At 34.8% G+C, this 14,719-nt stretch overlaps 1 protein-coding gene across 1 annotated transcript; it reads right to left on the bottom strand.

Annotated features, from left to right (window-relative positions):
* Positions 1 to 285: 285 nt before the first annotated feature.
* LOC131628472 (cyclic nucleotide-gated ion channel 17-like) lies at positions 286 to 6,150 on the bottom strand. The gene is made up of 7 exons (XM_058899311.1): positions 5,889 to 6,150; positions 5,190 to 5,724; positions 4,806 to 5,018; positions 4,396 to 4,697; positions 1,986 to 2,097; positions 1,371 to 1,607; positions 286 to 1,238 (listed from the first exon to the last, which is right to left on the bottom strand). Exons 1-7 carry the CDS (start codon positions 5,915 to 5,917, stop codon positions 519 to 521), a joined length of 2,148 nt encoding a protein of 715 aa, XP_058755294.1. The 5' UTR covers positions 5,918 to 6,150; the 3' UTR covers positions 286 to 518.
* Between the last annotated feature and the right edge of the window lie 8,569 nt (positions 6,151 to 14,719).

Here is a 14,719-nt window from a genome sequence, read left to right on the forward strand (position 1 = left end):
GCAAGTACAAGTTTCATGGTGCACATATGAGCGATTTGGTGTTAGATGACACCATCTCAGTGTTAGCATAAATTTCATTGTGAATTATTTTCATGATGAAGATTCAATTAATAATCTTCCAATAAGTGTTTGTGTTTCTCATTCTAGCTCAATGCATCAGCATAATAAACACAATACCGATCAATAATCCTCTAACAAGTGTTTGTGTTCCTTGTTCTAGAAATTGTGAGAGGAGTCTTTTCGTTTTCTGATAATGGTGTTGTGAGAATAGATAAAGGCCATCAATTACATGAATAGAGCAGGAAAAACAAGGATTCTTTCAGTATATGCAATCCAGTTCCAACCCATCAGTTCAGTTTTTCCTCCCTTTTCTGTTCCTTTCTATAATACATACATCATCATTCTAAATCACGGCAACAAGAGTCAAGGCAGAGAGATATGCTGATTTATGTGGCCTATAGATAGAACCACCATCGACACTAAGCTGAATATCTCAACCAAATGTCTCTAAAGAGTAACTAATCATCATCTGCTTCGGTGGTGAAGTCGGGTTCTTCAGGCTTCCGTAGCTTAGGCAAGTCATCTTTCATCTTTAGTGCTCCTCTCCGCGTGTTAGCAGCAAACCTAGAAGCAAGAATTGTGACCCCGAGATTCATTTTAGCCTGAGATGAGTTTGAACCAGTAGGATATTCCTCTCCGTGTTCTCTCTCACTGGCCTCTGTCTCGTCTAAAGGAAGGGATTCCTTCAAATCGAGATCTTTGGCAGACATCCTTTTCTTATATCGACGCCAAGCAGCCTGTATAAAACAAGCGGCCCAGGTCCTCCAATGGTGAGAGTAAAATCGAAAAGTGTGCTGCAGCTTTTTGCTGTGGAGGCGCCTAAATTGATTTGCGACAAACTTTAGGTCTTCAGCTCGAAGAGCAAAAGCTTCAACCTCACTTAGGGCTTTAACTGTCCTGGTTGAAGACGGCAAATTCATGGTTGATTTTGGAAGTAGTGCCCAAGAAAGTAGTTCCTCGCCGCAAAAATCTCCAGGTCTCAATATGATTGAGTTAAAGAAACCTGTCCGGCCACCATTTGTCGTAGAACTATCTAATCTGCCTCTAATAATAAACAACATTTCAGTTACAGGGTCACCCTCACGAACAATGTAGGTGCCTAGAGTGCTTAGAGAAGATACCAGCCGCTCACATATCGCATCAAGAAGCTGATCATCCATTTGTGAGAAGAAGGGAACCTGAAAATGTACATGCAAACTATGGACATGAGCAAAGGCGGGTCTATACAGAAAATGTACATGCGAGTGAAACATGACGGCTAATATGATATAAGATTCTACAAAACTTTAAACAGCAGGAAGAAATCATACTCGTCTAACAAGGTCTAAGCATAGGTGGCGTTGGATATCACGACGAAGATCGGTTGGCAATGAACGTAGAATGGTTTCTTCATCAACACCACGGGTCGCAAGCCATTTATATTGAACAAATCGTCTAACACGAAATCTCAAATCTTCAGGGAGTTGGCGATGTCCCATCCACTCCTCCGTGTCTCTTCGTTTTAGCCTCCACTCCTCAAGCCTTATAGTAATTGATTGCAAATATGTCTATGCCAAAGGAATCAACCCAAAAGAAGAATCAATGTAAAGAAAACTAAGAACATTTCATTATATATGTATATGCATCCTGCTAAGATATGGCATTGTGTTGTGTAACATGAGAATACGTGGTACAAACAAGAAAATGTTCTTTTTGTATTCTCTAAGCAACTTATTAACTTATTTTCTTCGGAGTGAATTTATTTTATAATGAAAGAAGTCAAATATGAATTAATTTGAGAAATAGATAGGACACTAGGTTAACAAAGAACTTTTCTAGGAAATCAATAATCCTTCTAACAAAAGAAACAAGAACGAAAGTATAGACGTTTATCACACTTTCATATATTTTAGATAGGAAGGCCAAAACAAAATATCTACAAATACCTGCATGTTTCCAATCAAATGTGCAAATAATACAAGACCCAAGATGGCAATCACAATAGCAAATGATGTCTCTCCAATAAATGTGGTTGTGTCTAGGTTTTGTCCATAAGAACTGAAACAAAGCCAAATAATTAATATTAATGATAAATGTTATAAATAATTTATATTTTAATATTGTTATTTTAACTATTGTTAATAGTAACTTATGTTTGGGCCTTTAGCCAAACCCTCTATCTAAACTATAAAGAGATCTCGTTTGAGAGGGTCTTGCTTCTGCATAAAAAGCCCTAGCCTCCTTCATTGCGGTTCTTATAAGAAGATATTGCAGTTAATAAGGAAATGTATACAAGGGATATGCAAATTATTATGGCTGAAACTGATCTTAGAAAATTTGAGGATAAAGTGTGATGAACTAATGGGACTTTATTGTGATAATTAGTCTGCTATTAGCATAGTCTATAATCTAGTGCAACATGATAGAACCAAACATATTGAAGTTGTCAGACACTTCATAAAAGAAAAATTAAATTCTGGTCTTAATCGCACCCCATATGTCTCTTTCCAATACAACCCTGCGACAACCCTGCAAATCTTTTAACAAAAGGGTTGAACAAAAATAACTTCGAAAGAATTGTTTCCAAGCTAGAAATGATAGATATTCATTCCCCAACTTGAGGAGGCGTGTTGTAACTAATTAAGAAATGTGGTTGGGCCTAACTCAACTCTACAAAAACGGATGGTAAGGTGAGGATTACCGCCACTTATAAGCACATGTTCAGGCCATATATTATCTGATGTGGGACTCTTAACAGTTTGTATACTATTTATACCGAAATATAATATTCAGTTTTAACAGTAATAATTACAATGATAATCATTATTAAAAAAAAAGGCATCAACAAACAATGATAGTTGTCAGTAAGAAATGTCACAAACAAGGTTTTAAACTCTGCTATTTAGAGCCAACGCCCAACATGCATTCAATGCATATATCAAATACTTTTGAAATGTATTACGTGCAAGACAAGTTGTTCTTCGACTTATTGAGTTACAAATTTCAGACGCCATCTTCACATAATAGGGAGAATCACTGTTAGAAAGGCTTTAAAAGGAGAGGGCTACTTTAGGGTTTAGGGTGCTGGACATAGACACTTTCGTGGGGTCTAATGGAAATGTTTTAGTGGGCTTTAATCAGAATAGGCCCGAGGTTTGGAGAGAGTATGAGCATGAGAAGAAAGATACTGCTGAGAGATAGCTGCTGCCAGATCAGCAGTTAGCTAGAATATTCCAATATAATGATTGGGGAGTGGGGGTGGGGGGTAGGGCTGTTCAAAAAATCCAAGAACTGATCCGAACCGCCGAATTGAATCGAACTGAAGTAAAAATAATCAAACCGTTATGTTTGGTTAGTGAACCAAACCATAATGCACAAACAATTCTAGAATCGAACCGAAACTGAAACTGAAAAATGAAAAAATACTTAACATGCACACAAAAAAAAAATTAATTGAAAAATAGCTTAACGGTTCAGTTCTTTAATAACGGTTTGGTTTGGGAAAATTATCTTTTATTTACTTTGGTTTGGTTCGCTTCGGTTCAGTTTTCTCATGAACAACCCTAGTGGGGGTGTGGAGTCATGCATGTAATCTGTTAGACCTCAACTTCTCTAAGGAGCATTTTGTTGCTCTAGTTGTTTGTATGAGAATTTGCTTTGTTTTCCCTAGACATTTCAGTAATAATACACATACTTCTGTCCATCTATTACTCTGCTCTATCTGCTACCAGAAGCAGAACACTCAGAGAAGCTAAACGGAACTGGTTGCTTCAAGGATACCGCTTCAAGGATCGCTAGTCTGCAGTTTTTGGACTATCCAACAAATCCTTGAGATGTTGGGTCAAATACTACTTCAGCAGGACTGTGTCGTAGATGCATAAGATGACAAAGCAGAAGCAAGAAAAATTTGGAAGAGAGATGTTTGTCCAATTCTGTTAATTTTTTAGTTATGCAATTAACTTACTCTTTCTTTTCTCTATTTCCATCATGGGTTTCTAACCTTCACATACCACCACCAATTTGACACCAAAACTGACAAAACCACCAATATTCTTGTCTGAACTGAACTAACTAAAGTATGAAATTGTATTACATCATGATTGGCTAGTACGAGTCGTGCTACAGTAGTATTTGGACTACATTATTATTATTAATAATAGGTGTTACGACTTATGTATTTTGCTACACATCCATCCCATCAAATATCAAAATAATACCATACTATATCATAGTATCTGTTAAACCATATAATTTTGTTAGTAATAACAGCAAGCATATTATTCTTAAGATGAACTAATCAAATGAGCCTTTATAAAATCAAATTTCATAACTTAATAGGTTAACACTGTGGCATACCTTAATTGCTGCAACCCCCACCATAAACAATATAGGTATTTTGATATGAAGTTTGAAGATACAACATGCTTTGTTAATGCATTTTCGAATAATCCATACTTGAACGGAATGCCATCATTGTTGGGGTCACAGCTACTAAACACATCTGTACTATTTGCCCATATCTTGCGCTTATCATTATTCAAAGAAGTGCAGTCTAGGTAGAGAAAGCAATTATGAGGGTTATCTTCCTTTTTGCATAAAGATTTCCAACAAGTAGTATATCGGTCAACAGACAGAAGATACCAGGATGCCCCTAAAACCTAGCAGAAAATTAGACTCGGATCAATAAGTTTCAAATAACTCAGATGACATGAGCGCGTCGTGAGAGAGTTTTGAATAGTAGCATTAAATCAATCTAAACTACATACATGGCTAGCCAACATGTACAATAGCAAATTATATGCAGCTCCAGCCCAAGCAGTCTTTGTAACCACTCCTGTTGCTTTGATTATTTGAGAACTTAACGGAAAAATCAAATATAATCTTGGAACATATTGGAGCAAGACAATCAACGCAAGAGCGTTATTCTTGTGATCAGTCTGAGGGGTCCTTGTAGCTGGTATGATAAACCAGATGACCATCTGAAAAGAAAAACCAAGATATTATCAACATACCACACACACCCCTTTAAAGAAATTTAAAATATAATAAACAACTCTGGAGATTGTATTGAGATTAAGCATCGGAATTAGAAATGCAAGCTTAGCTTGCAGAAGGCCCAGCAGGTTATATGTCAAAGCAGAAGAACAAACCTGCGGTAGCGGTAGTGTAGCAATAAAATCAATGAAGAAGTCAGATCTGATGTATCTCCTAGCAATTTTTTTTGGGTCCATGACAAGTTCACCCCTTCCAAAAACCCGTGAACTCGGTGCCACATACGCTGTCCTGAACTTAATCATAATATGCAACAGATAAAACACATCCGCAATCGTACGAAGAAAAGTAACAACAATCCGTAACGTTAGGTCAGTCCTCACACACGAAGACACAGTAGTTTCCGCAACACTAGGCAAATAAAAGTAAAGAGGATCAAGAAAAAGCGCCACCAAGCAAGAAACTATAAAAACCCGATTCCATTTCAAGACAATCGCGCTACCCGGGTCAAGTATTCTTTTTCTCCACGGCTCATGGTCCTCAGGGAACACCTTAGATCCTCCTATTTTGTTTTTACCTAATGGAAGAACATTGGTACTAGGTTTAAGCAAGGTAGATGATGAAACCTTGTATATGGAAGATGAGGCTTCAAGCCCTGAAGGTTCTTTATGCTTTTTCCCATCAGAGTAAAACCTAAATTCATAAATTTCAATATCTTATTACATATACAGCATCACAATCAAATTTGTTTCCAATCCAAAACAAAATAAACAAAGACAAGGATAATATCTTCTACAAAACAAGTTTCAAGCTCAAATGATGAACACAAATAGATAAAATAAATAAACAATAGCTACCTGACAAGCTTGCCCTTTTTCAATTCCATGTGAATTGGATCTTTTTAAAACCCTAACATGGTATCAGAATCAGAGTTCAAAAACAGAAGGAGGATCTTTCACTTTCAGTGATGATGATGATGATGATGATGATGAATGAAAGCACAATGAGAAAAAGCTTAGAGGACACGAGAACAACGCACTACAGAGAAGAAACAAGTCAACATCTGTTGACTTCAACAGTACGATATTAAGCAAGAAGCGTCTTTGTTTTAGACAAATTCATGTCTTGTGTCTTTTCTAAATATGTTTGTTTTAAATTAATAAGTAATTAATAACTTATTAAATAATCAATGTATCAAATTTATTAAAAATTTGTGATCCAATAACATTAATATATATGATTGAAGATTAAAATATAAATAAAATTATATAATATTTTCAAAAAAATATATATTTTAAAAAAAATGATTTTTTATAAAAAAATTAATGTGATACCCGTGTGTTCCGCATGGCATGGGTACAGATGTGCTACGTACACTTTAATTTTGAAACTGTTAAAAAAACTGAATCAAAAATAAAATTATATATATATATATATATATATATATATATATATATATATATATAAAATTATATATATATATATATATATATATTAGAAAAGTTGTTTAGGAAATAATCATAAAATTTAAAAATGTTAATATAAATTGTTATATTAAAAAATTATTGATTTTAAGAAAAAAAATCAGTCAATATATGTTAATAGTATCATTTAATATTAGTTGAAAATAAATAAAATGTATATATAAGTTAATATAAATTGTTATTTCATAATTTCATTGAATAGTAGAAAATTAAAATAGTAATGGGCCAGAAAAAATTGAACATATAATGATATAGTAAATGGGCTAGATAGAATCGTAAGGCCCAAAGGACTAATAAATACACAGTATTCCAATAGACAAAGTAGCACTGGTCCATTTAGGGTTCCAAGAGGAGTTTGCAAGTTACAACATCACGTTGTGTTTTTTCGGCTGAAAAGTGAAACAATGACAAGAAACACAGTTATGATTGCATGTGAAAGGTAAATTGGACATCGGTAAAATTTAAGTTATATGTATTTTGTTATAGAGATTTTGTTAGCGCCATGTTTAATAAAATCTGTTTTTGTGATGGTTGCAAATTGATTGGTGTAGACGTTGCTTAATCCGAATAAGTGAAAGATCTGAAAGGCAAAAGGGTTGTTAAATTAGTACAGTCAGGCGCATTAGTTGGTTCTCTTCAGAGGGCTATTTTGGGTGGAACATAAAATAGTGAGTCAAGCGACCAATAAAGGTATGTTAACACGATGAATGTTTTAGTTTAGGTAACAAATATTGAGAAATCGGTATCCTGAGACGATATTAGGCAAATGGTATTGTATTGACCTGAAGATCAGAACCGGAAAGGACCACGAACGTCTTGCACAATGTTGATGATGACGAGGAGGGGGTGTACCTGCAAGGTACTCCGACGATCAAGTCAGTAGGAACACATATACGATTTAGTGATTAGGGTTATGAAATTGTGTTACTTGACTCTCTCGAGTGAGAGAGTATATATATTACCCTCAGCGCGTGGCTAACGGTCCGTGTTTTGAGGTGGATCGTGGTTTTAGGCCCAAAATGTGTGACTGCCAGGATTTTAGGAGGAAACCTAGGGATCCTGGGAGACTACTCGAAACCAGCTGTTGGGCGAGCAGAGGAGTGTCCTGGTCGACAGGGGGCGAGATCTAGAGAGTCGGATATTCGACCAATGGTGTTGGAGCTGATCTGGTTGTCCAGATCATGGTTAACTTGGAGACGTCCAAATCAGAAGTGATTGGGCCTAAATCGTTGGGCTGCCCCAGAGTAGATGTGGATTGGGTTGTCCCTTCTTGTCGGGCCAGTCCATAACAGGTATCATTATTGTTGGTATCAATCTTTTTGTTTAGCTTGTTGAGTGGTGGGTTTATGGTAAAAGTTAGATATAGTTGATTAATCAAGTTTAAAAAACGGTGACTTTTTCGATATATGTAAATCTAAAGAATAACTAATGGTTAATTCGAATGTAGTTCAGGAGAGGAAAGGTTTGTTGAGGATTTAGCTGATAAAGATACTGTAAGACGTCCGACGTATATAGTTTGGAAAATGAAGATAAAGTCAACTGTGATTGCCAGAAGAAAAGTTCTAGTAAGTATTATTATTTGAGCTATTTGGTAAACTTTTATGTAGCATGATAAGTTTATAGCATTATATTTACTGATATGAGTTTGTTTGATTGGCAGGAACTTCCTCAAAAAGTGATTAGGAGATGTTTCTTAATCGGACCTAAGCGAATTAAGTTTACTGATGCAGATAATTGGGTGAGTTTTTATTGTCAGCTTCACTATGTCAAAAGAAAACACCGCGTAGAAAGGTTTGTCGGTCGTGGTTGGTACGATTTTGTTATAAACAGATAAATCAAAGGAGGTGATAGGGTTGCATTTATTCTCCGTGTCCCTCCAGCCGATGAACTTATTGTGAAATTGTTGAATCGTTAATGTGTAATTGACTTTATTTTGTGGCGCTTGATTATATTTTGGGAGTTGCGGATACTGTGGTTGTAATATTGGTTTAGTTGGAAGATATTATGCTAAGTTTAGGTTATGTAAGTTAACTTGGTAGGCACCTTATTTAGTTAATTTATGTTGTTGGATGTGTTTAATGTTTGGGTTGTTATTCAAAAACATATAATATATATGGTTGCATAACTGTTATTATGTTAAAGCATGTGATATTACTATTATAATATGATGTTGCATCTGAGAGGTTTGGAAGCAGGAATGAAGAAGGTTTTTAAATGATGTTTAAAACCCATGCTTATAAGTAAAGTTGGGTTTGTAAAGTAAAATGTATTGAAAGTGTGATAAAAAAGTATACCATGTTTAAATTAGTAAGCATGAAAATGCTTGTTTCGTATGCAATTAAAATATAAATTAAAATATAATTTATATTAAATAAATTTGAATGAGAGATTTTGTAATGTCCTCTATAAAGAAGTTAAAAAAAATACTTTATAGTAAATAATGGGAAGGAACGGTTTATAATGCATAAATAATAGAAAATATCACATAAATGTTATATGAAATATGTTATAGTATATAAAAATTGAAACATTAATTGGGTGTATATAAAACTAATGTAAAATAATTGACTGGCTGGAACTGAAAATCATATATATATTTAGTAAAAAAATTAGAAAATATGAAATGCATAGTAAGAGACTGCAATTAATAAGGTTGATCCAATGTTAGTAAAACTAGAATATAAATCAACATTGGAAATAAATAGAAAAAAATGTAAATTTATTTATTACCATATAAAAAAAGTGTAAAAAAAGACATTAATAAATTAATTTAAAGTATAGCCTATTAATAAATGTAAAATGATATAATAAATAATTAAGAAAAGTAGAAAAAAATAGAATATGAATGTAAAATAAAAATAAAGCAATGTATGAGAAACAGTAATGTAAAAGACAAAGAGAATTTGCCTTGAAAGTTGTATAGTGGGTTTACTGCGCATTGATTGGCGTATTTAAAGATATTAATGAGCAACAGATTTCAAGGTTGGGTATAATAATTATGATTGAGATGTGAAGTTGTATTTAGCAGACTTCGGTTGTCTCTTGAAGGAACATCCATATCACTTCCATTCCTCGTGTGTTAGCTTTTGCTCTGAACAATGTCAATCGAGAAAACCAATTATGATAACGGCTGTGAGAGGTAAACATTCTTGCACCTGACTTTTTATTATGCATGATTATTATAACTGGATTGTTGTATTGTTGCAATAGTTAATGTTGTGTTTTGTTGTCATAGGTCTCTCTTCTCACTTGAAAGAGAAGCCGCATGGAGAAGAATGTGTTTGGATCAGGTGTATTAGGAGGGCGTTGCAATCCTCAATAGTGGTAAGGAGAAGGTGAACAAAGCAGGAACAGTGACAGAATATTCAGTTGAAAAAGGGCAAGATTCAAAGGGAAACTTAGCTACAGAAGATGAAGTGGTAAAAGAAGTTGAAGTCATTACCCCTAAGACAACCTTATTGAAGGTGCAGAAGAAAAGGACCCTAAGGGAAAAGTAGTTTATAACATGCATGCAGGCATAGATGTTGATGAAAGGAAAGTCGAAGATCCCGAGAAGAAACTGTTGTATTCTTTTGGGTTGTTAATTTGTTTGTTTTCAGACTTTGTATTTCTTGGGAAAAAATGTTTCCCAGGTGAAGTGTTGTTGAGTATGGATTTGGTTTGTTTATTTGCATTTTCAGAACTCAATTGAAATGGAGAACGAATTGAGATAGAGAAGAAGCAATCTCCAAGCCGCTTACATGGATCACGCAGAAAGGCGCAAGAAGTTGGTAAATGACGACACACTTGAAGGAGTTAAATATTTTAATGGGGAAGGGGTTGTTAAAGAGGGCAGTGAAGGAATAAATAGTGCGTGCTTTAGCATGAAAAGGAAAACCCTTCTTTAGGGAATAGTTCCCACATATCCATTTCTTCTGATAGTGAAAGGTTTTTATAATTTTTAATGTTATGAGTTATTTTGTAGTTTTACTACTCATATAATGTATTGTTAGTTATTGTTCAGTTAGGTATTGTGAAAGTAGTAGTAGAAGTAATGCTAGTGGTTATAGTTAACAGCAATGCATGGTGTTTGCATGATATTGTAGTTGTTTATTCTGAATGCAGTTTCGAGAATGAGGAAGAAGAAGAACATGTCGTGCCTATAAAGTACTTTGTCTGGGAGAAGGAGGTGAAGTCTGCAAAAATCGCGAGGCGAAACGTCCTGATAAGTATTATAGTATACATATGTTTTTGTCAGTAGTGGTTGTTTAATTCTTAAAAGTTTGAACCTAATAATATTCAAATATATATTTGAAGCAACTACCTCAAGTAGTTGTTCAATCCTGTTTGACATTGGGAAGTGGTGGTTTGGAGCTTTTTTATTCTGATATTGGAAGAATTTATGAATGTGAACTCCATACAAGTGAAGGGGTGTAATACGGTGAACTGACTTTTTAGAAATGTGCAGATAGCAAGAGTCGCTACCGACTTTTATTTTATCCAATTTATAGAAAGGCTAAAAGAACAGAAAAAAAACCTTTTTGAAAAGACTTTGAGTTCGGGGGGTAATTTATACAAAGGGAAGGTGTAAGGCACCATTTGTATCCATGGTTATCCATGGGCTCTTAATTGCTCAGCTCACTTTTTCGTTTGAATTGTTTGAAGTGTAATGTGTGAATAAGAAAAGATTTCGAAGAAGAACTTTAGCTTGTAAATAAGCGTAGTTTTTTTGAATTTGATTTTGAAAAGAGTGGGAAAAGATTTTGAATTTAGAGCAAGCAATTAGTAGCAACTACCCTAAGTTTTGAAATTTGTTCTTTTAGCTTTTTAGGGTGAAAGGGTCTATTCATACCATGAGAGGGCAGGAAGTCTTTCAGTTGGATGTTAAGGGTCATCGAGGTTTACCGTTCGCCACAAGACTGTCCTTGTCATAAAGAGGGTAGGTAGTCTAAGGGAAGGATATAATAGTCATTTAGTATTTTTAGGCATCATGCGAGGATACCTTAGCAATTGGGACAATTATCTTTTACCGAGGCAACTTCGAGGGACTAGACGATTTTCAATCTCTTTAGGCAACCTTGCTTTAGGTATACTCGGAATCGAGGGACTTGACTATTATTTAGTATAATTAGAGGCAACAGAATCATAAGGCAATAGGCAACAAAGGCAACAAGGCAACAAGAGGAATTACCCTAAAGGTGTGTGTGTGCATCAATCATGTGAATTGTATTCAAAATAATTTATCTTTTTCGTGAGCTAAGTTCATTAGGCACTCCCTAAGATTACTAACCATAGCAGAAAAGTAAAACAGTTAAAATCCTACGCTATTACAATAAACACCTACGGGGATGGGGGAAATTAAAAGGCGGAAAAATAAACCTAATCTATTACAATAAAACCCTTATAGGGTAACAGAAAAATAAAGGCAGAAAATAAGAGAGAATAATAATTAATTTACAATCTTGAGCCTTCATCGCTCCTTGATCAACCCTGAAAGTTACGAATGAAGAAGAGAAAAGTTAGTGCATTAAGGTAAATAGAAACTATAAATAATAGGGTAAAAATAAGATCAAGGTTATAACATAAAACTTTTAAAAATTAATGGCTAAGAAACTTATGGTTAAAACCTAAACCTACGGTTAATGGGCAACACCTACCAAAATGAGATTCTTAGAGTTAAGGGCAAAGGTCAACGAAATCCTAAGCTTAAAACCTACAGACTAAGGTTTAAAATTATATCAAAATTAATCCAGTAAAACCTAAATCCTAATTTGATTAAAAATTAATGTGGATTATTAAAGTTAAACCTAAATTATTGAACCCTAATTAAAATAATTTAATTAAAATTAAAACCCTAATTAAAAATATTTTAACTAAATTATGTTTATTTAAATAAATTAAAAAAAAAAGAGTTAGTTTAAAAGAGAAGAAATAATGTTGGGAAAAGTTTTTTAGTGCAAAACAAAACAAAAATATAATTAAAAACTATTTAGAAATAAAGAAAATAAAATAAAAAAAAAAGATTAAGAACTTAGCTCTGGATCCTGTGTGGTTGTGCTCTGAGGGTCCACGGTGGAACTTTGCTTTTGGTCCGTTGGATGATGCGCTGGTGGTGATCCAGTGGTGGAGATGGAGGACGTACCGTGGGCGCACATTGGAGGATAAGCATGGGATCCAGCATGAGTGCAAACCAAACAAGAAATAAAACAAACAAATATCTGTGGGACGTTGGGATCGAGCCCAGGTCCCCAGGGTCATCATGTCTTACCTTTACCACTGAAGCTTGGTGTCCATTGTGAAATTAATATCACTCAAATTAAATAAATATAATAATCAATAATTAAATGGAGAAAGTCAAAGAATATTCAAACCTGGCTCACGTAATCCTGGTCAATCCAATCATGAGTGGAGAGAGAACGTGAGGAATTTTGAATGACGAATGGGAAGACTGGATCAAGCCACGCATGATGGACAAACGGTCGATGACACTATTCATCATCTTCTTTAATTTACCTGCGGTTTCTCCTACGAAATTACCTGCGGATTTTTCCACAGATACTTCTTCTTGGCTGCGATTTGAGAACACGTATCTACACGACGCCACGATCAGTGTAATAACCCAGATCGTCTAGGAACCTTCTTTGGGACTCCATGAGGCCATCGTTTTGCCTTGAAACGCCCCCTACACATGGGTTCAAAGCTTTGCAACCTCGAAACCCTAGCCATGGCACTTCGCATTTAGGCCGTCAAAACTTGCAAGCGGGAGTTTGAACCTGTTCTAAGGGATCTCAGGGACTCATCCACGTTGTTAGTTCCTATTGCAACGCACTAAAAACCAGTATATGATTCATAGAAAAATACATGCGAAAGAAAATTCATACATGGAGTATTTTAGCGTGCTGCATCCATGATTATGGATCTATACTCACCCAGACTTACCTCGAAAGTGGAATGAAACTCTTGCTTGCCCCTGAATTCTCTCCCAACCAAGAGTGAAAGCGTGCCCTATTTTCTTGTATCTTTAAGGGTTTGAAACCCTAATGTTTTCTTTCTTTTTTTTCGTCCCTTTGCTCTCAACCAATTCCTCTATATATAAGGGTTGTATTAGGTCAACAAGAATGGCAATAAATCAATCCTTGAGAGAGATTGGGAATTGATTAAAAAATTCATGGAAACTTTCTAATTTTGGCCCATGTTAATTCTTTAAACAAATCCCACGAATTTCTTTGTGCCTTGGATGATGTGGAAGATTTGATTTGAATCCATGAAAAAGGAATGATCATTATATAATTATTTTAGGATTTTATTTGATTTTTATTTGAAATTAAATGATTAAAATCAAATATAAATAAAATAATATCATGAAAATAATAATATTTGATTCTTGGACTCCCTTTGGGCTTAATATTTCGTGGATAGCTCAAATTTATAGGCCCATCATTCAAAAGTGTGAAAATCTCCAATAAGGGTTGCATGCATTTTCTGAATTTCACCCAACTTCTGTCAACCATAACTCATTCATTTTTTATCATATGACAATAATCTTGTACTTTTTGGAAAGCCCAACATGTCCTCTACAATCCACTTTGGAATCTTTTTTGCATTTGAAGATTTTATCTTGATAATATGGCTCTTGACAAAAAACTGCTTTTTGCGATCTTCTAGAAGGACCTGTAATGTTTTGGCTCATATCTCTCAAATGAGGCATTTTTGGCCTTGGCATGTGAGAGACAAAGTTGTAGGGAATTCAATTTCCTTCAAAATGAGCTTTGGATGGGAAATTTATGATGTTCCATGTGAAAGTTATGGCTGGTCAAAGTTCAGTTGACTTTTAGGTTTAAAACCCTAATTTAGAAACTTTTGGTTTTGTTGATTTCTGAACTTTCCTTGACGAATCATGATCAATCCTTGATCAAATGATGAATCTAACATTCAAATGTTGATGTTGATGAAAAATCAGGAGCTTTGACTGTGGTTTGACCGTAGTTTGACTTTTAGGTCAACTAGTCGATTAGTGATCATTTGGGCCATTGACTGAGCAATCCTTTAAATCAGGGCTTGAAACTTGGCATGAGGACCCTTTGAAGCATATGAGAGGCCATGAGATCCATTTGAGGTCTTAGAACTTGATTTGATCTCGAGAGAAACAAAACCCTAGTTGTGGATTGATTGCTTAAGAAATAAGTAAGTGTGTCCAATTCTTGCATATGCTTGATTAACTGAAG

The sequence above is a fragment of the Vicia villosa genome, unplaced genomic scaffold (assembly GCF_029867415.1).
Source record: "Vicia villosa cultivar HV-30 ecotype Madison, WI unplaced genomic scaffold, Vvil1.0 ctg.000456F_1_1, whole genome shotgun sequence".
Classification (NCBI taxonomy): Eukaryota; Viridiplantae; Streptophyta; class Magnoliopsida; order Fabales; family Fabaceae; genus Vicia; species Vicia villosa.

Bases quoted from the DNA above. Each gene is read 5' to 3' on its own strand.
- LOC131628472 (XM_058899311.1), bottom strand. From the start codon at position 5,917: ATGGAATTGAAAAAGGGCAAGCTTGTCAG. The intron at 4,698-4,805 runs GTATGTAGTTTA...ATTTTCTGCTAG, and splicing joins TGTACATGTTGGCTAGCCAT to GTTTTAGGGGCATCCTGGTA. The intron at 2,098-4,395 runs GTATGCCACAGT...GCTTTGTTTCAG, and splicing joins TGGGGGTTGCAGCAATTAAG to TTCTTATGGACAAAACCTAG.